At 53.4% G+C, this 26,305-nt stretch overlaps 2 protein-coding genes across 2 annotated transcripts; both read left to right on the top strand.

The window, feature by feature from the left end:
* The first annotated feature begins 10,834 nt into the window (after nt 1-10,834).
* Nucleotides 10,835-11,140, top strand: LOC142595243 (feather keratin Cos1-1/Cos1-3/Cos2-1-like). Its single transcript, XM_075722975.1, has one exon. The coding sequence runs from the start codon at nt 10,835-10,837 to the stop codon at nt 11,138-11,140; it is 306 nt and encodes a 101-aa protein (XP_075579090.1).
* A 13,665-nt stretch (nt 11,141-24,805) lies between these two features.
* LOC142595259 (feather keratin Cos1-1/Cos1-3/Cos2-1-like) lies at nt 24,806-25,111 on the top strand. The gene has a single exon (XM_075722993.1). The coding sequence runs from the start codon at nt 24,806-24,808 to the stop codon at nt 25,109-25,111; it is 306 nt and encodes a 101-aa protein (XP_075579108.1).
* Nucleotides 25,112-26,305: the final 1,194 nt, after the last annotated feature.

Below are 26,305 nucleotides of genomic sequence, written 5' to 3'. Positions count from 1 at the left end.
GACTTCTGCCAGCACTGCTGCATTCCTGTCCTACAAATGCTGGGGCCTTATAGCATCATAGAATGCTTTGGGTTGGAAGGGACCTTTAGAGGTCATCTAGCCCAACCCCCCTGCTGTGAGCAGGGACAGCTTTAACCAGATCAGGTTGCTCAGAGCCCCGTGCAACCTGACCTGGAATATTTCTAGGGATGGGGCCTCCACTGCCTCTCTGGGCAACCCATTCCAGTGCTTCACCACCCTCACTGTAAAAAATTTCTTCCTTATATCCAGTCTAAAGTCTAGCCTCCTTTAGTTTGAAACCATTGCTCCTTGTGCTGTCACAACAGGCCTTGCTAAAAAGATTCTCCCCATCTTTCCTGTAGGCCCCCTTAAAGTACAGAAAGCCTGCAATAAGGTCTCCTCACAGCCTTCTCTTCTCCAGGATGAACAACCCCAACTCCCTCAGCCTGGCCTCGTACAAGAGGTGCTCCAGCCCTCGGATCATTTTGGTGTCCCTCTTCTGGATCTGCTCCAACAGGTCCATGTCCTTCTTGTGCTAAGGGCTCCAGAGCTGGACGCAGGGCTCCAGGTGAGATCTCAGCAGAGCAGAGCAGAGGGGCAGAATCCCCTCCCTTGACCTGCTGGCCACGCTGCTTTTGATGCAGCCCAGGATACGGTTGGCTTTCTGGGCTGCAAACACACATTGTCGGTTCATGTCCAGATTTTCATCCACCAGGACCCCCAAGGCCTTCTCTACAGGGCTGCTCTCAATCCCTTCATCCCCCAGCCTGTATTGATATTGGGGGTTGCCCCATCCCAGGTGCAGGACTTTGCACTTGGCCTTGTTGAACCTCATGAGGTTCACACAGGCCCACCTCTCCAGCTTGTCCAGGTCCCTTTGGATGACATCTTGTCCTTCTGGCATGTCAACTGCACCACTCAGCTTGGTGTCATCTGCAAACTTGCTGAGGGTGCACTCAATCCCACTGTCTATGTCATTGAGGAAGATATTAAACAGCACTGGTCCCAGCGCGGACCCCTGAGGGACTCCACGTGTCACCGGTCTCTGTGTGGACATCGAGCCGTTGACCACTACCCTCTGGATATGACCATCCAGCCAATTCCTTACCCACCAAACAGTCCACCCATCAAATCCTTATCTCCACAGTTTAGAGGGAAGGATGTTGCGGGGGACTGTCTCAAAGGCTTTACAGAAGTCCACATAGATGACATCTGTTGCTTTTCCCTTGGCCACTGATGCAGTCAGTCCTTCATAGAAAGACACTAGGTTGAGTCAGGCAGGACTTGCCCTTGGTGAAGCCATGCTGGCTGTCTCGAATCACCTCCCTGTCCTCCCCGTGCTTTAGCATAGCTTCTAGGAGGACCTGCTCCATGATCTGCCCAGGCACAGAGGTGAGGCTGACAGGTGGGTAGTTCCCAGGGGCCTCCTTTCTTCCCTTGTTAAAAATGGGCACAACGTTTCCCTTCTTCCAGTCACCAGGGACTTCACCTGACTGCCATGACTTTTCAAATATCATGGAGAGTGGCTTGGCAACTACATCAGCCAATTCCCTCAGGACTTGGAGGTCCCATATACCTGTGTACATTCAGGTTCCTCAGGAGGTCTCAAACCTGATATTCCCTTACAGTGGGAGGGGCTTTACCCCCCTGGTCCCCATCTTGCGGTCTATCGGCTCGGGAGGGGTGAGGAGAGAGGTTGCCAGTGAAGACTGAGGGAAAGAAATTGTTGAGTGCCTCAGCCTTCTCCTCACATATTGTTACCAGGTCGGCATTTGGGGGGGGTATACTTCCTTTAACCTTCCTTATAACAATAATACTCTTGTATTATTATGTGCAGAAACTGTTTTGTATGTGAGAACTTTGGCTGCAGGATAAACTCAGTCTGCTCATGGTGACAGAGGAGGCTGCAGGCAGCTCCCTCTCGCTACAGGCAATTACACCACGTGCACCTGCATGCAAAACACAAGAAGATGCCAGCATATCAATTAGAACTGGGGAAAAGCAAAAAGAATGCATGAACTTTCACAGGATGGCCAAACCACTTTTTCAGCTGCTCTGTAAATTAGTGTTGCTTCTGCATTTCTCTGCCTTTTGAAGAGAGGGTATTTGCCTTACAGTGAGTCTAGAGCCAGGCTCACTGCTACATCACTTCTGATGTCCGAGACTCAGCATCTGTAGCCTGAGGGGAGTCTGGCTTGTCCCAGACACAGCCTTCTGCAGCCACCTGAGTGTGTTACTGTAGCAGGGCTCCCTTTGCAAGAGCAAGGGCTGGTCCCTGGAGATCACACAGGTCAGGTGGGAGCTTCTAACACTGGAGGATTTTTATTCTTCTCCTAGGAATGTAGGAATTCTTTGTGGGGCTGTGGCGATGGGCATGTTCTCTAGTTTTTATATTATCGTTCACACACAAATGTGAGACGTGGAGAGGCTCAATGTGTGGAAAGGCCATGACAGCTTCAACTCTGCTGCGGTTTCTCTCTGCCTCACAGTGAGAAAAAGACCTGACTGAACCACTGTGAGACCCTTGAGCTCACTCAAGCTGATGGGGCTGGCCAGGGACTGATTTGTTGCCTTGACTGTAGGGTCTGAAGGACTTGCCTGGAGCTGTCTAGAGGGGCTGAGAGCTGGTGTTGGGCATCCTGGTTCTCAGTGGTGTGCGTGCATGGTTGTGCTCATGTACATGTTCTTCTGGCTGCGCTCATGTGTGCATTCGCATGTACATGTGTGTGCCTCTGGTAAAACTCATGGCAACTGTGGCTGTGCACAAATGTTCTCTATGTGTGAGCAATTGTGTCCGCGATTGTGTGTCACAAATGCAGGTTTGTGACTCCTGCTGATTATGTGAATTTATTGTGAATGAGTGACTTAACACAGTTTGATTTAGTAGCAGTTTAGATTTTACTGTAACAAATCGCAGGATTTTGTTGTAATATTTTAATAGCACTCAGTTATCAGTGATTAATAAAGGGATTAGACAAAATTGATCAAAACAGTGACTTAGTTACAGATTGGAAGATGGCAAGGTTCACTCTATTACTACATGGAAATGCATCAAGGAAAATTAAATTACACTGAGTTGGAATGATTCACAAAGAGATTGTGTATGCAGGGGATAAGGAGGACCCTCCTGTTGAGTCACGAGGTTCAGAATAGACCCCCTTGCTTTCTAAACTCCTTCTCAGAGAGGAGTCTAGGTGCGGCTGGGTCCAATCTTAGTCTCAGACTTGGTCAATGGTTTATAGGAATAAGGATAATGCAGCAGTGTAAGACTCACTTTAAAATCAAATTATACATCTACAGACTACTTAAACTGATTCACACATGCATACACACAGACAAAAACGGGTAGATGTGGCACTTTGGGACATGGTTTAGTCTAGTCTACCCTTGATTGGCTTAGAGTAGACTTGGTGGTGTAGGTTGATGGTTGGACTGGATAATCTTGAAGGTCTTTTCCAACCTAAACGATTCTATGATTCTATGTATACTTATATAAAAAGATCTGGTATACCAGTTTAAAGATTCCCCTCGAGTTCAGTGAAATGCTCAGGTCTAATGTCTTGGCGTTTCTCAACGGGCGAGGGTTGAGCCTCAAGGAGTGAAGGGTTTCAGCCCAGGCTCCACTGTCAGTCAGCAATGGACCTCCGATTGTAGCAAACTGAGTCTGCTAGCTGTGAGAGGAGTCCTGCTCAGGGGGAGATGCTGGTGCAGCCTGCTGCAGTCCAGGAGAGCTCAAAGGGCCTCACTTAGGACTGCTGTTTTATAAAATCGTGAGATGATTTGCTTTAGTCACTGTGAATCTCCATCCGAGCCACGCTCTCAGTCGGTAATTACTGCTCTGTTTCAAAGCTGTCAGGGGGTAACTGATTGTTCTCACTCCCCTGTTCTCACTCCCCACTTCAACCACGTAAAGCTTTCTGATAAGGACAAGGCCACTCTCCGCTTCGACCATGTAGCAGTTTCTGGTACAATTACAGGGCACCTAACCGACCAGCTCACTACACAAGGCCGCGGTCTGGCAGGAATCCCTGAGGTTGCAAAGCGGTTGAAGAGAGAAAAAAAAAAAAAGGGGGGGGGGGGGGATGCACCACCAGAGTGTGCATGCGATTTAGCACACACATGTGCCTTCATGCAGGAGAGGCAGCCGAGGAGAGTCACCGAGGCGAAGGGCTTGGGAGCAGACGCTCGTACCGGGGCACCCTTGCTAAGGTGGCAAAAAAACGCAGGGCAAGAGCGGGCAGCCCAGCCCCCAGCCTTGAGTGGGATAGGGCGAGCTGCTGACGTGCAGCAGCTCTGACGCAGCGTGGGCGGGGCCAGGAGTGAGGGCGGCCAAACCCCCACACCTATAAAAGCAGCCCCAGGGAGCGCGGCGAACAGGACGGGCAAACAGGGCGTGGCGTGTCAGAAGGGCGTGGCGCGTCAGTTTGCGCGGCAGTTCGCGAGAGCAGGGCGGGTGGGGAGGGCCAAGTGACCCCCCTCCTAGTTCCAAAGGGAAACTCAGGCAGTGGTCACCATCCGCCCAGGAGAACACCTGGCAGCCATGGTCACCACCCGCCCAAAAGCCTCTGCCAGAAGGAATGCGGGGACCCAGACGGAGCTCCCGCACAGACATGCAGCCGTCCAGGTCGCCGGCTGCGGGGAGTGCCTGAGCCTGTTACTTGTACAGCAGGGAAGTGGAGACGGCAAATGTCTTGGCTGTGAGCAGGGAGATGATCTGCTCAGCCTGGTGGCAGAGCTAAAGGAGGAGGTGGAAAGGCTGAGGAGTATCAGGGAGTGTGAGAGGGAGATAGACTGGTGGAGCCTCACCCTCCCGTCCCTGGGGCCAAGGCAGCAGGCGGAGGCCCCACAAGGAGCGCAGGATCCCCTGCCCTCTTGCTGGCAAGCAGAAGGAGGGGACCTAAGAGATGGGGGGGAATGGAAACAGGTTCCTGCCTGGGGTGGCATGAGAATCCCCTCCCGGCCTCCCTCCCCTTCCCAGCTGCCCCTACACAACAGATACAGGGCTCTGGAAGTTGAGGGCCAGGCAAGCGGGGAGGGAGGTGAAGGCGAAGGTCCAGCCAGGGAGTTGCCGAGGGCCAGTCAGTCAACCCCACGGATTACAACTGCCCCTGTTAAGAAAAAAAGGAGGGTAATTGTGGTGGGTGATTCCCTCCTGCGGGGAACTGAGGGCCCGATCTGCCGCCCGGACCCATCCCACAGGGAAGTCTGCTGCCTCCCTGGGGCCCGGGTTAGGGATGTTACTAGGAAACTCCCCGACCTCGTGAGGCCCTCCCATTATTACTCGTTGCTGGTTGTACAGGTGGGCAGTGATGAGATTGCATATAGAAGTCCTAAGGCAATGAAGAGGGACTTCAGGGCACTGGGGCGATTGGTCGCAGGATCGGGAGCGCAGGTAGTGTTTTCCTCTATCCCGTCAGTGGCAGCTAAGAGTGCTGAAAGCAACGGGAAAACTCACCTGATGAACAGGTGGCTCAGAGGATATTGCCGCCAGTGGAACTTTGGGTTTTTCGATCACGGGGAGGTTTACACGGCACCGGGCCTGCTGGCGGCTGATGGAGATCGGCTGTCTCCAAAGGGGAAAAGGATTCTCGCCCATGAGTTGGCGGGACTCACTGAGAGGGCTTTAAACTAGGTTTGAAGGGGGAAGGGGATATAAACAGGCTCGCTAGTGAGGAGCCCAGGGGCGGCATGGCAATGTTGGGGGCGAAATCGATAGCCCGGCTCAAGTGCATGTACACCAATGCACGTAGCATGGGCAACAAACAGGAGGAGCTGGAAGCCCTTGTGCAGCAGGATGGCTATGACATAGTTGCCATCACAGAAACGTGGTGGGATGACTCTCATGACTGGAGTGCTGCACTGGAGGGCTATAAGCTCTTCAGAAGGGATACGCAAGGAAGGAGAGGCAGTGGGGTGGCTCTGTGTGTTAGGGAGTGTTTTGACTGCATAGAGCTCGACAGTGGTGATGACAAGGTCGAGTGCTTATGGGTAAGGATGAGGGGAAAGGCCAGCAAGGCGGATGTCCTGTTGGGAGTCTGCTGTAGACCACCCAACAGGATGTAGAGCTAGGTGAAGTGTTCGATAAGCGGCTGGCAGAAGTGTCGCAATAGCTAGCCCTTGTTCTCGTGGGGGACTTCAACTTGCCGGACATCTGCTGGAAATACCATACAGCAGAGAGGCAGCAGTCTTGGAAGTTCCTAGAGCATGTGGGGGATAACTTTCTGACGCAGCTGGTAAGCGAGCCTACCAGGAGAGGTGCCTCACTTGACCTGCTGTTTATTTACAGAGAAGGGCTTGTGGGAAATGTCGAGGTCGGAGGCCGTCTCGGGCTTAGCGACCATGATATGATAGAGTTCTTGATTCTGGGTGATGCCAAGCGGAGGGGCAGCAAAAGTGTTACTATGGACTTCCGGAGGGCAGACTTTGGCCTGTTCAGGACGCTGGTTGGGAAAGTCCCTTGGGAGGCAGTCCTGAAAGGCAAAGGGGTCCAGGAAGGCTGGGCCTTCTTCAAGAAGGAAGTCTTAAGGGTGCAGGAGTGGGCTGTCCCCGTGTGCCGTAAGACCAACCGGCAGGAAAAATGACCGGCCTGGCTGAACAGGGAGCTTTTGTGGGGACTCAGGGAAAAAAGGAGAGCCTACCACCTTTGGAAGAAGGGGCGGGCAACTCAGGAGGAGTACAGGGATCTTGTTAGGTCCTGCAGGGAGGACATTAGAAAGGCAAAAGCCCAGCTAGAACTCAATCTGGCCAATGCTGTAAAAGATAATAAAAAATGCTTTTATAAGTACATCAGCAATAAAAGGAGAGCCAAGGAGGATCTCCATCCTTTGCTGGATGCGGGGGGGGGGAACATTGTCACCAAGGACAAGGAAAAGGCTGAGGTACTTAACGCCGCCTTTGCCTCTGTGTTTAACAGCCAGACCAGTCATCCCCAGGGTACTCAGGCCCCTGAGCTAGAGGATAGGGATGGGGACCAGAATGGAGCCCTCATAGTCCAGGAGGAAGCAGTTAATGACCTGCTACGCCACCTGGACGTTCACAAGTCTATGGGGCCAGATGGGATCCACCCAAGAGTACTGAGGGAGCTGGCGGAGGAGCTCGCCAAGCCACTTTCCATCATCTATCAGCAGTCCTGGTTAACAGGGGCGGTCCCTGATGACTGGAGGCTTGCCAGTGTGACGCCCATCTACAAAAAGGGCCGGAAGGAGGACCCAAAAAACTACAGGCCTGTCAGCCTGACCTCGGTGCCGGGAAAGATTATGGAGAGGTTCATCTTGAGTGAACTCAACAGGCAAGTGCAGGTCAGCCAGGGGATCAGGCCCAGCCAGCATGGGTTCATGAAAGGCAGGTCCCGCTTGACCAACCTGATCTCCTTTGATGACCTGGTGAGCCGCCTGGTAGATGAAGGAAAGGCTGTGGCTGTCATTTACCTGGACTTCAGCAAAGCTTTTGACACCGTCTCCCATAATATTCTCCTTGGCAAGCTGGAAGCTCATGCCTTGGAGGGGCGTAGTCTTTGCTGGGTAAAAAACTGGTTGGGTGGCCGAGCCCAGAGAGTAGTGGTGAATGGAGTTAAGTGCAGTTGGCAGCCAGTCACGAGCGGTGTTCCCCAGGGCTCTGTTTTGGGGCCAGCCTTGTTTCATATCTTTATCAATGATCTGGATGAGGGGATTGAGTGCACCCTCAGGAAGTTTGCAGGCAACACCAAACTGGGTGGGAGTGTCGATCTGCTGGAGGGTAGGATGGCCCAGCAGAGGGACCTGGACAGGCTGGACTGATGGGCTGAGGCCAACTGTATGAGGTTTAACAAGGCCAAGTGCTGGGTCCTGCACTTGGGTCAAAACAACCCCATGCAACGCTGCAGGCTTGGGGAAGAGTGGCTGGAAAGCTGCCTGGCCGAAAAGGACCTGGGGGTGTTGATCAACAGCCGGCTGAACATGAGCCAGCAGTGTGCCCAGGTGTCCAAGAAAACCAACAGCATCCTGGCTTGTGTCAGGAATAGTGTGGCCAGCAGGAGCAGGGAGGTGATTTTGTCCCTGTACTCGGCACTGGTGAGGCCGCACCTGGAATACTGTGTCCGGTTTTGGGCCCCTCAATACAAGAAAGACATTGAGGTGCGGGAGCATGTTCAGAGAAGGGCAACAAGGCTGGTGAAGGGTCTGGAGCACAGGCCTTCTGAGGAGCGGCTGATGGAACTGGGATTGTTTAGCCTAGAGAAGTGGAGTCTGAGGGGAGACCTTATCGCTCTCTACAGCTCCCTGAAAGGAGGTTGTAGTGAGGTGGGTGTTGGTCTCTTCTCCCATGTAGTTAGTGATAGGACGAGAGGAAATGGGCTTAAGCTGTGCCAGGGGAGGTTTAGGTTGGAAATTAGGAAAAATTTCTTAATGGAAAGGGTGGTCAGGCATTGGAACAGGCTGCCCAGAGAGGTGGTGGAGTCACCATCCCTGGAAGTGTTCAAACAACGGGTAGATGTGGCACTTTGGGACATGGTTTAGTCTAGTCTACCCTTGATTGGTTTAAGAGTAGACTTGGTAGTGTAGGTTACTGGTTGGACTGGATGATCTTAAAGTTCTTTTCCAACCTAAACGATTCTATGATTCTATGATACTGGAGAGGGAGTCAAAGGTCCTTCTAAAATCCAGGTGCACACGTCCCCTGCCCTTCCCCTTCTCCACAGCACCCATTACCTCATGAGAAAGCAATGAGGTTGGCCTTGGGCAACAGTAGAGCTGCAGCTCAAAAGAGACTCCATGGAGAGGGGAATCAGGCCTGGCTGAGCTCTCCCAGCAGAGCTCCCTGGCACTTGGCTCACTAAGGTCCCCAAGGGAACGGGGGAAGCCCTTAGCTCAGTGCCCCCAAGCTGGAGCTGAGCTCAGGCTGACAGATATTCAGGAGGGGAGATGCACTTAGAAAATTTGCCCAGTGTGCAGAGCCCATGTGAGAAAGAGGGTCTGTTCTGGACATGGCTGTGGGAGAGCAGCAGGCTTTGGGGGATGCAGTCTCAAACCCAATGTCCCGTCCCTTCCCTCCCAGGGGCAGTTGCTGGGCACTCAGACTGACATTCCAATGCAGGGCATGAAGGTGTTTGTGGGCTGAAGCCCAAAGCAGTCCTCAGGTCTTTGGCTTTGCCTGCGCAAGCCACAGGGTCTGTCCTTCCACTCACAGCACAGCGACATCAGGCTTCATGTTCCTTTCATTCTGTACCTGTTCAGGACAAGGTCTCAGCCCCTGCCTCACACAGCAGCACGTCGAAGGGCTGCACAAGGACATTTGGCATTGACATGGACATGAGAGGGGGCTGTGTCCCACACCAGGCACCGCTGACGCTGCATTGGAAGCAGATCCACTGAGGGATGGCCAGCACGAGGTGGGCAGGATTCCTCAGCCTTTCTCCCTGCCCATCCTTTTGAACTCTCTAGCCCTGTGGAAGGCAGCGGTGTCCTGGCTTGGAGAGGCAGGGAGGGGGCACTGCCAGTTCCGCTGAGACACTCCCAATACTGTTACCATTGAACTAAAGTCAGGATCCAAGCTGGAGTGAACCTGTTGTTGTTGTGTCCTGAAATTGGCAGAGGCGGAGCGTGACCTTTGGAGGGGCAGGAAGAGGAGGTCTCAGGAGGCAGGGGTTGCATTTCCGTGCCTCTTCCCTGGACAGATCTCCAGCAGGCTGCTGCCATCAGCACTCAGCTGCACTCAGGCTCCTTCTGACCCTGGGAACCTGCTGCTCTGTGGTGCTCATGGACAGGGCAGAGGAGAGTGTCCCTGCCATGAGCGGCACATTCCCTCCTGATGAGGGGCACACAAGGACACACACACATGGACAGTAGACACAAGTAAAGAACACACATAGGAACACAACGAACCATGGACTCTGCTAAGGTCCCCTGGGGAGTGGGCAGTGTGAGGCAGGATGAGGTCAAAACCTAGGAGCACAACGCACACACCTGGGGAGGCAACAACAAGTGAGCATTGGGGTGATGTGAGGAGGGAGGGAAAGATAAGGACATAGGACGTCCTCATGCATGGGAGCCCACGGTGTTCACCTGAGGACAGCTGGACCTTCTTCCTCAGAACACCACTGCAAACAGCCCCACCGCAGTGACCCAGGCTGACGTCACCTGCTTGCTCTGGACCCATCCAGCACTTGAGCTGAGACTTCTGCCAGCACTGCTGCGTTCCTGTCCTACAAATGCCGCGGCCTTTCATCGAAGTGCTCAGAAGAATTCTTTCCTGGGAAATGGGCATGGCACAAATCTGGAAATGAAAAGGCATCAGTGCAGGAAACCAAAGCACAGCCCATGTCATTAGCTGCGCTGGTTTGCATTCAAGATGAGCTTGTCCAAGAATTGCTACCTCTGCTGCGGGTGCCTCTGGTCCTGCGGCAATGAAGGGCAGGTATAAAAGGCAGCGCAAGTGCCTGCTCTCTCATCCACTTCTCTTGCCTCCTTCTGCTTGGCAACCAGGTGAGTCTGAAGCCCCTTCTCCTCCTCTTCCAAACTGAGATCTCTCCCTGATGGACCTCTCAGCTGATATTGGCTCTGTGCTTTGCTGCATTTCAGATCTTCTGGTCATGGGAGAGGGAAGTGGGGAGAAGGTCTGGTTAGAGAGAGGCTGGGATGTGGCTGTGGGGTCTTTTGGCTCATGAATTAGGAGAGAGTGTCCCTGGGCCAGGCTGCTCTTTGTAGGGTAATGGAGACCATGTGGCGCCTAGCGTATCCCTCTCACCACTGAATTGTGGCCTTGCCTCCTTTGTCACTGTGTAACCAGGCTGCTCATCACCCACCCTTGTGCTCTGCTTCCCCCCTGTCCTCTCTCCCAGGTGCATCTCCAGCCCAGAGACATGTCCTGCTACAGCCCGTGCCTGCCCTGCCGGCCCTGCGGCCCGACCCCGCTGGCCAACAGCTGCAACGAGCCCTGTGTCCGGCAGTGCCAGAACTCCACCGTCGTCATCGAGCCCTCTCCTGTGGTGGTGACCCTGCCCGGACCCATCCTCAGCTCCTTCCCGCAGAACACCGTTGTGGGCTCCTCCACCTCTGCTGCTGTTGGCAGCATCCTCAGCTCTGAGGGAGTGCCCATCTCCTCTGGGGGCTTTGGCCTCTCTGGCATTACCAGCCGCTACTGTGGCAGAAGGTGCCTCCCCTGTTAAAGATGCTGGGAATGCCCCAGGAACACACCTTGAGGAACTCAGAACATGGTAATACACAGGGGATCGGGATTTCGGAGGTGTTTTCAGTATAGCTGAATGGTTTTGCCTTGTTTCCCCTTTTCTTTGTTTGCTTTGTATCCCCTTGGCAGCAAGGTCCCACCAAAGCCAGCCTGGTGGGGACCATCTGGCTCCTCTCCCTTGTATGGCACAGGCAGACGGTCGTCATGCAAGAACTCTCCATGCACAAGGACTGCAGGCTCTAGGCTCCCTGCACTGCTGTCCTCCACTCAGAGTGACTTTGTTTCCCTCTTTAGCCTCATTAAAGTTCTGCTGCACTCAGGCCTGGCCTCCATCTGGTCCTTCCCTCTGTGGACACTCCCCAAGGTGCCAAAGGGGAAGGGTCTTGCTCTGGGGTGGAAGCAGGTGAGGGCACAAGGAGACCCTTCTCCTTTCACAGAGGAATGGGACGCATGGCACACCACACGCTGTGGTGGCTCCTCTTTTGGGCACCGTCCCTGGGAACTGAGGAAGTCATCCGTGGCTGCTCTGCTGCCAGTGACCATCAGGCCTTGCCTTGCTGTGTCTCTGCCCAAAAGTGGCCGGAGAGGCAGGAGGCGGTGAGGCATCAGCAGCCCCGTCAGCTCTTGAGGAAGGGCTTTGGTCTTGCTGTGTCTGGAGCTGTACTGGGGTAGCAGCGGGTGGGTGTGGGCTCCAGAAGGCCATTTGTTTTGCAGAAAAGCAAGAGTGGCAAAGCAAGAAACATAGAATCATAGAATCATAGAATCATAGAATCATGGAATCATTTAGGTTGGAAAAGACCTTTAAGATCATCCAGTCCAACCAGTAACCTATCATTACCACATCCACACTAAACCAATTAAGGGTAGACTAGACTAAACCATGTCCCAAAGTGCCACATCTACCCGTTGTTTGAACACTTCCAGGGATGGTGACTCCACCACCTCTCTGGGCAGCCTCTTCCAATGATTCACCACCCTTTGCGTGAAGAAATTTTTCCTAATATCCAATCCAAACCTCCCCTGGCGCAGCTTGAGCCCATTTCCTCTCATCCTATCACTACCTACTTGGGAGAAGAGACCAACAGCCACCTCACTACAACCTCCTTTCAGGGAGCTGTAGAGAGCGATAAGGTCTCCCCTCAGACTCCTCTTCTCTAAGCTAAACAACCCCAGTTCCCTCAGCCGCTCCTCAGAAGGCCTGTGCTCCAGACCCTTCACCAGCTCCGTTGCCCTTCTCTGAACACGCTCCAGCACCTCAATGTCTTTCTTGTATTGAGGGGCCCAAAACCGGACACAGTATTCCAGGTGCGGCCTCACCAGCGCCCAGTACAGGGGCACAATCACCTCCCTGCTCCTGCTGGCCACACTATTCCTGATACAAGCCAGGATGCTGTTGGCCTTCCTGGCCACCTGGGCACACTGCTGGCTCATGTTCAGCCGGCTGTTGACCAACACCCCCAGGTCCTTTTCGGCCAGGCCGCTTTCCAGCCACTTGGTGTCATCTGAAACCTTACTGAGGGTGCACTCAATGCCCTCATCCAGATCATCGATAAAGATATTAAACAAGGCTGGCCCCAAAACGGAGCCCTGGGGAACACCGCTCGTGACCGGCCACCAACTGGATTTAACTCCATTCACCACTACTCTCTGGGCTCGCCCACCCAGCCACTTTTTTACCCAGCAAAGACTACGCCCGACCAAGCCATGAGCTGCCAGCTTCCCAAGGAGAATGCTATGGGAACATATATGGAACACAACAGCCTTTGGGATTGCCCATACCTGCTACTCCAGCTTCCTCTCCCCTCCACCACCCAGTCCAGGGGTCATGGCCAGCACACATGGGCAGCAGGAGCAGGGAAAAGTCACCCATGCTGCTGAGTGCACCAAGGGTGGAAATTGGATCTAAGCATGTGGGAGCTGAGGGCAGTCAGCACAGAAACAGGGACAGTGAAATGGTGTATTTCTGAGGGAGAGCAAATTGCTCTGATACAGAGCGTGCAGGAGAATGTGAGATCAGCAAGCACGAGGGTACTGGGTGCACTTCCCAAGAGAGCTGCAGGGGGGCTCAGAGCTCTTGAGGGCTTCACTGGTCCTCCCGAAGAGTTTGTGCTCAGGAATTGGCTGCCATTCTCAGGGGAGAGGACTTTTTTCCATGTAAATCTCATCCCTTCTGGTGGGTGGAAATGTCTTGGCAGCTACTACAGTCTCATATCCTATTTTCAGCATGAAAATCCAGATGTCTTGACAAAAGTGTACAAGTGGAAGAATGCAAATCCCCACACTGATGTCCTTCACCAACAAGGAATTACAGCTCATGAAGCGTATCTCAGCACGACTGAAGGCCAAAAGCTTTATAAGGGCCTTTCATTTCCATGGCTGACATCCTTTTTCCCTCATCATACTATTAATAACCATCACCTCCAGCAGCACAGTTGGACTTCCTAACCTTACTGCACTAAATCTTGTAACAAGCAGAAGTACCTCAGGTCCTTCGCAGTCATGATACCATCTGCAATTGTCCTTGTAGAAGAGGAAGGGATGGCATTTCTTCTGACAGACGAGTAAGCCCTTTGGCCAAAGCACCGCCAGAGCGCTGCTACTGGCTCTTGCCATGACCTGTAGTTCGGCTGCGCAACCGAGGAGATTTGGAAGGGTAGGAAAAGGGCACAGGATCCATGCAGGTTTGACACTTCCAACTAAGGGCACTGTTGCCAGAGGTTGTTTTTTCTGATGGTGATTTAAATCGTGCTGTGGCTCCACTGTGTGGAAGGCAGGCACTGATCTGTCTCAACGTGTGCTGAGACTTCTGCCAGCACTGCTGCATTCCTGTCCTACAAATGCTGGGGCCTTATAGCATCATAGAATGCTTTGGGTTGGAAGGGACCTTTAGAGGTCATCTAGCCCAACCCCCCTGCTGTGAGCAGGGACAGCTTTAACCAGATCAGGTTGCTCAGAGCCCCGTGCAACCTGACCTGGAATATTTCTAGGGATGGGGCCTCCACTGCCTCTCTGGGCAACCCATTCCAGTGCTTCACCACCCTCACTGTAAAAAATTTCTTCCTTATATCCAGTCTAAAGTCTAGCCTCCTTTAGTTTGAAACCATTGCTCCTTGTGCTGTCACAACAGGCCTTGCTAAAAAGATTCTCCCCATCTTTCCTGTAGGCCCCCTTAAAGTACAGAAAGCCTGCAATAAGGTCTCCTCACAGCCTTCTCTTCTCCAGGATGAACAACCCCAACTCCCTCAGCCTGGCCTCGTACAAGAGGTGCTCCAGCCCTCGGATCATTTTGGTGTCCCTCTTCTGGATCTGCTCCAACAGGTCCATGTCCTTCTTGTGCTAAGGGCTCCAGAGCTGGACGCAGGGCTCCAGGTGAGATCTCAGCAGAGCAGAGCAGAGGGGCAGAATCCCCTCCCTTGACCTGCTGGCCACGCTGCTTTTGATGCAGCCCAGGATACGGTTGGCTTTCTGGGCTGCAAACACACATTGTCGGTTCATGTCCAGATTTTCATCCACCAGGACCCCCAAGGCCTTCTCTACAGGGCTGCTCTCAATCCCTTCATCCCCCAGCCTGTATTGATATTGGGGGTTGCCCCATCCCAGGTGCAGGACTTTGCACTTGGCCTTGTTGAACCTCATGAGGTTCACACAGGCCCACCTCTCCAGCTTGTCCAGGTCCCTGTGGATGACATCTTGTCCTTCTGGCATGTCAACTGCACCACTCAGCTTGGTGTCATCTGCAAACTTGCTGAGGGTGCACTCAATCCCACTGTCTATGTCATTGAGGAAGATATTAAACAGCACTGGTCCCAGCGCGGACCCCTGAGGGACTCCACGTGTCACCGGTCTCTGTGTGGACATCGAGCCGTTGACCACTACCCTCTGGATATGACCATCCAGCCAATTCCTTACCCACCAAACAGTCCACCCATCAAATCCTTATCTCCACAGTTTAGAGGGAAGGATGTTGCGGGGGACTGTCTCAAAGGCTTTACAGAAGTCCACATAGATGACATCTGTTGCTTTTCCCTTGGCCACTGATGCAGTCAGTCCTTCATAGAAAGACACTAGGTTGAGTCAGGCAGGACTTGCCCTTGGTGAAGCCATGCTGGCTGTCTCGAATCACCTCCCTGTCCTCCCCGTGCTTTAGCATAGCTTCTAGGAGGACCTGCTCCATGATCTGCCCAGGCACAGAGGTGAGGCTGACAGGTGGGTAGTTCCCAGGGGCCTCCTTTCTTCCCTTGTTAAAAATGGGCACAACGTTTCCCTTCTTCCAGTCACCAGGGACTTCACCTGACTGCCATGACTTTTCAAATATCATGGAGAGTGGCTTGGCAACTACATCAGCCAATTCCCTCAGGACTTGGAGGTCCCATATACCTGTGTACATTCAGGTTCCTCAGGAGGTCTCAAACCTGATATTCCCTTACAGTGGGAGGGGCTTTACCCCCCTGGTCCCCATCTTGCGGTCTATCGGCTCGGGAGGGGTGAGGAGAGAGGTTGCCAGTGAAGACTGAGGGAAAGAAATTGTTGAGTGCCTCAGCCTTCTCCTCACATATTGTTACCAGGTCGGCATTTGGGGGGGGTATACTTCCTTTAACTTTCCTTATAACAATAATACTCTTGTATTATTATGTGCAGAAACTGTTTTGTATGTGAGAACTTTGGCTGCAGGATAAACTCAGTCTGCTCATGGTGACAGAGGAGGCTGCAGGCAGCTCCCTCTCGCTACAGGCAATTACACCACGTGCACCTGCATGCAAAACACAAGAAGAAAAAACGCCAGCACATCAATTAGAACTGGGGAAAAGCAAAAAGAATGCATGAACTTTCACAGGATGGCCAAACCACTTTTTCAGCTGCTCTGTAAATTAGTGTTGCTTCTGCATTTCTCTGCCTTTTGAAGAGAGGGTATTTGCCTTACAGTGAGTCTAGAGCCAGGCTCACTGCTACATCACTTCTGATGTCCCAGCCTCAGCATCTGTAGCCTGAGGGGAGTCTGGCTTGTCCCAGACACAGCCTTCTGCAGCCACCTGAGTGTGTTACTGTAGCAGGGCTCCCTTTGCAAGAGCAAGGGCTGGTCCCTGGAGATCACACAGGTCAGGTGGGAGCTTCTAACACTGGAGGATTTTTATTCTTCTCCTAGGAATGTGGGAATTCTTTGTGGGGCTGTGGCGATGGGCATGTTCTCTAGTTTTTATATTATCGTTCACACACAAATGTGAGACGTGGAGAGGCTCAATGTGTGGAAAGGCCATGACAGCTTCAACTCTGCTGCGGTTTCTCTCTGCCTCACAGTGAGAAAAAGACCTGACTGAACCACTGTGAGACCCTTGAGCTCACTCAAGCTGATGGGGCTGGCCAGGGACTGATTTGTTGCCTTGACTGTAGGGTCTGAAGGACTTGCCTGGAGCTGTCTAGAGGGGCTGAGAGCTGGTGTTGGGCATCCTGGTTCTCAGTGGTGTGCGTGCATGGTTGTGCTCATGTACATGTTCTTCTGGCTGTGCTCATGTGTGCATTCGCATGTACATGTGTGTGCCTCTGGTAAAACTCATGGCAACTGTGGCTGTGCACAAATGTTCTCTATGTGTGAGCAATTGTGTCCGCGATTGTGTGTCACAAATGCAGGTTTGTGACTCCTGCTGATTATGTGAATTTATTGTGAATGAGTGACTTAACACAGTTTGATTTAGTAGCAGTTTAGATTTTACTGTAACAAATCGCAGGATTTTGTTGTAATATTTTAATAGCACTCAGTTATCAGTGATTAATAAAGGGATTAGACAAAATTGATCAAAACAGTGACTTAGTTACAGATTGGAAGATGGCAAGGTTCACTCTATTACTACATGGAAATGCATCAAGGAAAATTAAATTACACTGAGTTGGAATGATTCACAAAGAGATTGTGTATGCAGGGGATAAGGAGGACCCTCCTGTTGAGTCACGAGGTTCAGAATAGACCCCCTTGCTTTCTAAACTCCTTCTCAGAGAGGAGTCTAGGTGCGGCTGGGTCCAATCTTAGTCTCAGACTTGGTCAATGGTTTATAGGAATAAGGATAATGCAGCAGTGTAAGACTCACTTTAAAATCAAATTATACATCTACAGACTACTTAAACTGATTCACACATGCATACACACAGACAAAAACGGGTAGATGTGGCACTTTGGGACATGGTTTAGTCTAGTCTACCCTTGATTGGCTTAGAGTAGACTTGGTGGTGTAGGTTGATGGTTGGACTGGATAATCTTGAAGGTCTTTTCCAACCTAAACGATTCTATGATTCTATGTATACTTATATAAAAAGATCTGGTATACCAGTTTAAAGATTCCCCTCGAGTTCAGTGAAATGCTCAGGTCTAATGTCTTGGCGTTTCTCAACGGGCGAGGGTTGAGCCTCAAGGAGTGAAGGGTTTCAGCCCAGGCTCCACTGTCAGTCAGCAATGGACCTCCGATTGTAGCAAACTGAGTCTGCTAGCTGTGAGAGGAGTCCTGCTCAGGGGGAGATGCTGGTGCAGCCTGCTGCAGTCCAGGAGAGCTCAAAGGGCCTCACTTAGGACTGCTGTTTTATAAAATCGTGAGATGATTTGCTTTAGTCACTGTGAATCTCCATCCGAGCCACGCTCTCAGTCGGTAATTACTGCTCTGTTTCAAAGCTGTCAGGGGGTAACTGATTGTTCTCACTCCCCTGTTCTCACTCCCCACTTCAACCACGTAAAGCTTTCTGATAAGGACAAGGCCACTCTCCGCTTCGACCATGTAGCAGTTTCTGGTACAATTACAGGGCACCTAACCGACCAGCTCACTACACAAGGCCGCGGTCTGGCAGGAATCCCTGAGGTTGCAAAGCGGTTGAAGAGAGAAAAAAAAAAAAAGGGGGGGGGGGGGGGGGGATGCACCACCAGAGTGTGCATGCGATTTAGCACACACATGTGCCTTCATGCAGGAGAGGCAGCCGAGGAGAGTCACCGAGGCGAAGGGCTTGGGAGCAGACGCTCGTACCGGGGCACCCTTGCTAAGGTGGCAAAAAAACGCAGGGCAAGAGCGGGCAGCCCAGCCCCCAGCCTTGAGTGGGATAGGGCGAGCTGCTGACGTGCAGCAGCTCTGACGCAGCGTGGGCGGGGCCAGGAGTGAGGGCGGCCAAACCCCCACACCTATAAAAGCAGCCCCAGGGAGCGCGGCGAACAGGACGGGCAAACAGGGCGTGGCGTGTCAGAAGGGCGTGGCGCGTCAGTTTGCGCGGCAGTTCGCGAGAGCAGGGCGGGTGGGGAGGGCCAAGTGACCCCCCTCCTAGTTCCAAAGGGAAACTCAGGCAGTGGTCACCATCCGCCCAGGAGAACACCTGGCAGCCATGGTCACCACCCGCCCAAAAGCCTCTGCCAGAAGGAATGCGGGGACCCAGACGGAGCTCCCGCACAGACATGCAGCCGTCCAGGTCGCCGGCTGCGGGGAGTGCCTGAGCCTGTTACTTGTACAGCAGGGAAGTGGAGACGGCAAATGTCTTGGCTGTGAGCAGGGAGATGATCTGCTCAGCCTGGTGGCAGAGCTAAAGGAGGAGGTGGAAAGGCTGAGGAGTATCAGGGAGTGTGAGAGGGAGATAGACTGGTGGAGCCTCACCCTCCCGTCCCTGGGGCCAAGGCAGCAGGCGGAGGCCCCACAAGGAGCGCAGGATCCCCTGCCCTCTTGCTGGCAAGCAGAAGGAGGGGACCTAAGAGATGGGGGGGAATGGAAACAGGTTCCTGCCTGGGGTGGCATGAGAATCCCCTCCCGGCCTCCCTCCCCTTCCCAGCTGCCCCTACACAACAGATACAGGGCTCTGGAAGTTGAGGGCCAGGCAAGCGGGGAGGGAGGTGAAGGCGAAGGTCCAGCCAGGGAGTTGCCGAGGGCCAGTCAGTCAACCCCACGGATTACAACTGCCCCTGTTAAGAAAAAAAGGAGGGTAATTGTGGTGGGTGATTCCCTCCTGCGGGGAACTGAGGGCCCGATCTGCCGCCCGGACCCATCCCACAGGGAAGTCTGCTGCCTCCCTGGGGCCCGGGTTAGGGATGTTACTAGGAAACTCCCCGACCTCGTGAGGCCCTCCCATTATTACTCGTTGCTGGTTGTACAGGTGGGCAGTGATGAGATTGCATATAGAAGTCCTAAGGCAATGAAGAGGGACTTCAGGGCACTGGGGCGATTGGTCGCAGGATCGGGAGCGCAGGTAGTGTTTTCCTCTATCCCGTCAGTGGCAGCTAAGAGTGCTGAAAGCAACGGGAAAACTCACCTGATGAACAGGTGGCTCAGAGGATATTGCCGCCAGTGGAACTTTGGGTTTTTCGATCACGGGGAGGTTTACACGGCACCGGGCCTGCTGGCGGCTGATGGAGATCGGCTGTCTCCAAAGGGGAAAAGGATTCTCGCCCATGAGTTGGCGGGACTCACTGAGAGGGCTTTAAACTAGGTTTGAAGGGGGAAGGGGATATAAACAGGCTCGCTAGTGAGGAGCCCAGGGGCGGCATGGCAATGTTGGGGGCGAAATCGATAGCCCGGCTCAAGTGCATGTACACCAATGCACGTAGCATGGGCAACAAACAGGAGGAGCTGGAAGCCCTTGTGCAGCAGGATGGCTATGACATAGTTGCCATCACAGAAACGTGGTGGGATGACTCTCATGACTGGAGTGCTGCACTGGAGGGCTATAAGCTCTTCAGAAGGGATACGCAAGGAAGGAGAGGCAGTGGGGTGGCTCTGTGTGTTAGGGAGTGTTTTGACTGCATAGAGCTCGACAGTGGTGATGACAAGGTCGAGTGCTTATGGGTAAGGATGAGGGGAAAGGCCAGCAAGGCGGATGTCCTGTTGGGAGTCTGCTGTAGACCACCCAACAGGATGTAGAGCTAGGTGAAGTGTTCGATAAGCGGCTGGCAGAAGTGTCGCAATAGCTAGCCCTTGTTCTCGTGGGGGACTTCAACTTGCCGGACATCTGCTGGAAATACCATACAGCAGAGAGGCAGCAGTCTTGGAAGTTCCTAGAGCATGTGGGGGATAACTTTCTGACGCAGCTGGTAAGCGAGCCTACCAGGAGAGGTGCCTCACTTGACCTGCTGTTTATTTACAGAGAAGGGCTTGTGGGAAATGTCGAGGTCGGAGGCCGTCTCGGGCTTAGCGACCATGATATGATAGAGTTCTTGATTCTGGGTGATGCCAAGCGGAGGGGCAGCAAAAGTGTTACTATGGACTTCCGGAGGGCAGACTTTGGCCTGTTCAGGACGCTGGTTGGGAAAGTCCCTTGGGAGGCAGTCCTGAAAGGCAAAGGGGTCCAGGAAGGCTGGGCCTTCTTCAAGAAGGAAGTCTTAAGGGTGCAGGAGTGGGCTGTCCCCGTGTGCCGTAAGACCAACCGGCAGGAAAAATGACCGGCCTGGCTGAACAGGGAGCTTTTGTGGGGACTCAGGGAAAAAAGGAGAGCCTACCACCTTTGGAAGAAGGGGCGGGCAACTCAGGAGGAGTACAGGGATCTTGTTAGGTCCTGCAGGGAGGACATTAGAAAGGCAAAAGCCCAGCTAGAACTCAATCTGGCCAATGCTGTAAAAGATAATAAAAAATGCTTTTATAAGTACATCAGCAATAAAAGGAGAGCCAAGGAGGATCTCCATCCTTTGCTGGATGCGGGGGGGGGGAACATTGTCACCAAGGACAAGGAAAAGGCTGAGGTACTTAACGCCGCCTTTGCCTCTGTGTTTAACAGCCAGACCAGTCATCCCCAGGGTACTCAGGCCCCTGAGCTAGAGGATAGGGATGGGGACCAGAATGGAGCCCTCATAGTCCAGGAGGAAGCAGTTAATGACCTGCTACGCCACCTGGACGTTCACAAGTCTATGGGGCCAGATGGGATCCACCCAAGAGTACTGAGGGAGCTGGCGGAGGAGCTCGCCAAGCCACTTTCCATCATCTATCAGCAGTCCTGGTTAACAGGGGCGGTCCCTGATGACTGGAGGCTTGCCAGTGTGACGCCCATCTACAAAAAGGGCCGGAAGGAGGACCCAAAAAACTACAGGCCTGTCAGCCTGACCTCGGTGCCGGGAAAGATTATGGAGAGGTTCATCTTGAGTGAACTCAACAGGCAAGTGCAGGTCAGCCAGGGGATCAGGCCCAGCCAGCATGGGTTCATGAAAGGCAGGTCCCGCTTGACCAACCTGATCTCCTTTGATGACCTGGTGAGCCGCCTGGTAGATGAAGGAAAGGCTGTGGCTGTCATTTACCTGGACTTCAGCAAAGCTTTTGACACCGTCTCCCATAATATTCTCCTTGGCAAGCTGGAAGCTCATGCCTTGGAGGGGCGTAGTCTTTGCTGGGTAAAAAACTGGTTGGGTGGCCGAGCCCAGAGAGTAGTGGTGAATGGAGTTAAGTGCAGTTGGCAGCCAGTCACGAGCGGTGTTCCCCAGGGCTCTGTTTTGGGGCCAGCCTTGTTTCATATCTTTATCAATGATCTGGATGAGGGGATTGAGTGCACCCTCAGGAAGTTTGCAGGCAACACCAAACTGGGTGGGAGTGTCGATCTGCTGGAGGGTAGGATGGCCCAGCAGAGGGACCTGGACAGGCTGGACTGATGGGCTGAGGCCAACTGTATGAGGTTTAACAAGGCCAAGTGCTGGGTCCTGCACTTGGGTCAAAACAACCCCATGCAACGCTGCAGGCTTGGGGAAGAGTGGCTGGAAAGCTGCCTGGCCGAAAAGGACCTGGGGGTGTTGATCAACAGCCGGCTGAACATGAGCCAGCAGTGTGCCCAGGTGTCCAAGAAAACCAACAGCATCCTGGCTTGTGTCAGGAATAGTGTGGCCAGCAGGAGCAGGGAGGTGATTTTGTCCCTGTACTCGGCACTGGTGAGGCCGCACCTGGAATACTGTGTCCGGTTTTGGGCCCCTCAATACAAGAAAGACATTGAGGTGCGGGAGCATGTTCAGAGAAGGGCAACAAGGCTGGTGAAGGGTCTGGAGCACAGGCCTTCTGAGGAGCGGCTGATGGAACTGGGATTGTTTAGCCTAGAGAAGTGGAGTCTGAGGGGAGACCTTATCGCTCTCTACAGCTCCCTGAAAGGAGGTTGTAGTGAGGTGGGTGTTGGTCTCTTCTCCCATGTAGTTAGTGATAGGACGAGAGGAAATGGGCTTAAGCTGTGCCAGGGGAGGTTTAGGTTGGAAATTAGGAAAAATTTCTTAATGGAAAGGGTGGTCAGGCATTGGAACAGGCTGCCCAGAGAGGTGGTGGAGTCACCATCCCTGGAAGTGTTCAAACAACGGGTAGATGTGGCACTTTGGGACATGGTTTAGTCTAGTCTACCCTTGATTGGTTTAAGAGTAGACTTGGTAGTGTAGGTTACTGGTTGGACTGGATGATCTTAAAGTTCTTTTCCAACCTAAACGATTCTATGATTCTATGATACTGGAGAGGGAGTCAAAGGTCCTTCTAAAATCCAGGTGCACACGTCCCCTGCCCTTCCCCTTCTCCACAGCACCCATTACCTCATGAGAAAGCAATGAGGTTGGCCTTGGGCAACAGTAGAGCTGCAGCTCAAAAGAGACTCCATGGAGAGGGGAATCAGGCCTGGCTGAGCTCTCCCAGCAGAGCTCCCTGGCACTTGGCTCACTAAGGTCCCCAAGGGAACGGGGGAAGCCCTTAGCTCAGTGCCCCCAAGCTGGAGCTGAGCTCAGGCTGACAGATATTCAGGAGGGGAGATGCACTTAGAAAATTTGCCCAGTGTGCAGAGCCCATGTGAGAAAGAGGGTCTGTTCTGGACATGGCTGTGGGAGAGCAGCAGGCTTTGGGGGATGCAGTCTCAAACCCAATGTCCCGTCCCTTCCCTCCCAGGGGCAGTTGCTGGGCACTCAGACTGACATTCCAATGCAGGGCATGAAGGTGTTTGTGGGCTGAAGCCCAAAGCAGTCCTCAGGTCTTTGGCTTTGCCTGCGCAAGCCACAGGGTCTGTCCTTCCACTCACAGCACAGCGACATCAGGCTTCATGTTCCTTTCATTCTGTACCTGTTCAGGACAAGGTCTCAGCCCCTGCCTCACACAGCAGCACGTCGAAGGGCTGCACAAGGACATTTGGCATTGACATGGACATGAGAGGGGGCTGTGTCCCACACCAGGCACCGCTGACGCTGCATTGGAAGCAGATCCACTGAGGGATGGCCAGCACGAGGTGGGCAGGATTCCTCAGCCTTTCTCCCTGCCCATCCTTTTGAACTCTCTAGCCCTGTGGAAGGCAGCGGTGTCCTGGCTTGGAGAGGCAGGGAGGGGGCACTGCCAGTTCCGCTGAGACACTCCCAATACTGTTACCATTGAACTAAAGTCAGGATCCAAGCTGGAGTGAACCTGTTGTTGTTGTGTCCTGAAATTGGCAGAGGCGGAGCGTGACCTTTGGAGGGGCAGGAAGAGGAGGTCTCAGGAGGCAGGGGTTGCATTTCCGTGCCTCTTCCCTGGACAGATCTCCAGCAGGCTGCTGCCATCAGCACTCAGCTGCACTCAGGCTCCTTCTGACCCTGGGAACCTGCTGCTCTGTGGTGCTCATGGACAGGGCAGAGGAGAGTGTCCCTGCCATGAGCGGCACATTCCCTCCTGATGAGGGGCACACAAGGACACACACACATGGACAGTAGACACAAGTAAAGAACACACATAGGAACACAACGAACCATGGACTCTGCTAAGGTCCCCTGGGGAGTGGGCAGTGTGAGGCAGGATGAGGTCAAAACCTAGGAGCACAACGCACACACCTGGGGAGGCAACAACAAGTGAGCATTGGGGTGATGTGAGGAGGGAGGGAAAGATAAGGACATAGGACGTCCTCATGCATGGGAGCCCACGGTGTTCACCTGAGGACAGCTGGACCTTCTTCCTCAGAACACCACTGCAAACAGCCCCACCGCAGTGACCCAGGCTGACGTCACCTGCTTGCTCTGGACCCATCCAGCACTTGAGCTGAGACTTCTGCCAGCACTGCTGCGTTCCTGTCCTACAAATGCCGCGGCCTTTCATCGAAGTGCTCAGAAGAATTCTTTCCTGGGAAATGGGCATGGCACAAATCTGGAAATGAAAAGGCATCAGTGCAGGAAACCAAAGCACAGCCCATGTCATTAGCTGCGCTGGTTTGCATTCAAGATGAGCTTGTCCGAGAATTGCTACCTCTGCTGCGGGTGCCTCTGGTCCTGCGGCAATGAAGGGCAGGTATAAAAGGCAGCGCAAGTGCCTGCTCTCTCATCCACTTCTCTTGCCTCCTTCTGCTTGGCAACCAGGTGAGTCTGAAGCCCCTTCTCCTCCTCTTCCAAACTGAGATCTCTCCCTGATGGACCTCTCAGCTGATATTGGCTCTGTGCTTTGCTGCATTTCAGATCTTCTGGTCATGGGAGAGGGAAGTGGGGAGAAGGTCTGGTTAGAGAGAGGCTGGGATGTGGCTGTGGGGTCTTTTGGCTCATGAATTAGGAGAGAGTGTCCCTGGGCCAGGCTGCTCTTTGTAGGGTAATGGAGACCATGTGGCGCCTAGCGTATCCCTCTCGCCACTGAATTGTGGTCTTGCCTCCTTTGTCACTGTGTAACCAAGGCTGCTGATCACCCACCCTTGTGCTCTGCTTCCTCCCTGCCCTCTCTCCCAGGTGCACCTCTGACTTTGAGACATGTCCTGCTACGACCAGTGCCTGCCCTGCCGGCCCTGCGGCCCGACCCCGCTGGCCAACAGCTGCAATGAGCCCTGTGTCCGGCAGTGCCAGAACTCCACTGTCGTCATTGAGCCCTCTCCTGTGGTGGTGACCCTGCCCGGACCCATCCTCAGCTCCTTCCCGCAGAACACCGTTGTGGGCTCCTCCACCTCTGCTGCTGTGGGCAGCATCCTCAGCTCTGAGGGAGTGCCCATCTCCTCTGGGGGCTTTGACCTCTCCTGCATTACCAACCGCTACTGTGGCAGAAGGTGCCCTCCCTGCTAAAGATCCTGGGAAACCCGTAGAAACACACCTTGAGGAAGTCAGAACATGGTGCTGGGCACGGGATCAAGATTTCGGAGGTGTTTTCAGTATTGCTGAATGGCTTTCCCTTTTTTCCCCTTTTCTTTGTTTGCTTTGTATCCCCTTGGCAGCAAGGTCCCACCAAGGCCAGCCTGGTGGGGACCATCTGTCATGCAAGAACTCTCCATGGACAAGGACCGCAGACTCTAGGCTGCCTCCGGGGCTCCCTGCGCTGCTGTCCTCCACTCAGAGTGACTTTGTTCCCCTCTTTTAACTCATTAAAGTTCTGCTGCATTCAGGCCTGGCCTCCATGTGGTCTTTCTCTCTGTCGACACTCCCCAAGGTGCCAAAAGAAAAAGGTGTTGCTCATGGGTGGAAGGGAGGTGAGGGCACATGGAGACCCTTCTCCATTCACAGAGGATTGGGAGGTTGGGACACCCTGCAGTGCCTCCTCTTTTGGGCACCATCCCTGGGAGCTGAAGAAGTCATCCTTGGCTGCTCGTGGCCATCAGGCCTTGCCTTGCTGTGCCTCTGCCCACAAATGGCCAGAGAGGCAGGAGGTGGTGAGGGATCAGCAGCCCCGTCAGCTCTTGAGGAAGGAATGTCCTCTTGCTAAGGTTTGAGCTGCACTGCGGTGGCAGGGGCTGGGTTTGCAGCACCAGCAGGCGATTTGCTTTGCAGAATGTCAAAAATGGTAAAGCAGGGAACAGCCTTTGGGATGGACCACAGCTACTGTTCCAACTTCCTCTCCCCTCCACCACCCAATCGAGCCAGTAGGCGTTGGCAGGGAATAGTCACCCATGCCATGGACTGCATCGAAGCTGGAAATTGGAGTAAAACATTTGGGAGCTGAGGGCAGTCAGCACAGACATGGGGACAGTGAAATGGTGTATTTCTGAGGGAGAGCAAATTGCTCTGATACAGAGCGTGCAAGAGAATGTGAAGATCAGCAAGCACGAGGGTACTGGGTACACTTCCCAAGAGAGCTGCAGGGGGGCTCAGAGCTCTTGACTGCTTGCTCCCCCCAGAGAGTCTGTGCTCAGAACTGGCTGCCGCTCTCGGGGGGAGGGATTTGGTTTTCCATGTAAATCTCCTCCTTTCTCATCAGTGGAAATGCCTCTTGGCAGCCACTATAGCCTCATATTCTATTTTCTGCATGAAAATCCAGATGTCTTG

The sequence above is a fragment of the Pelecanus crispus genome, chromosome 18 (assembly GCF_030463565.1).
Source record: "Pelecanus crispus isolate bPelCri1 chromosome 18, bPelCri1.pri, whole genome shotgun sequence".
In the NCBI taxonomy this organism is placed as follows: Eukaryota; Metazoa; Chordata; class Aves; order Pelecaniformes; family Pelecanidae; genus Pelecanus; species Pelecanus crispus.
Note: the sequence above shows the minus strand (reverse complement) of the source record. Positions and strands in the feature narration are given on the sequence as shown.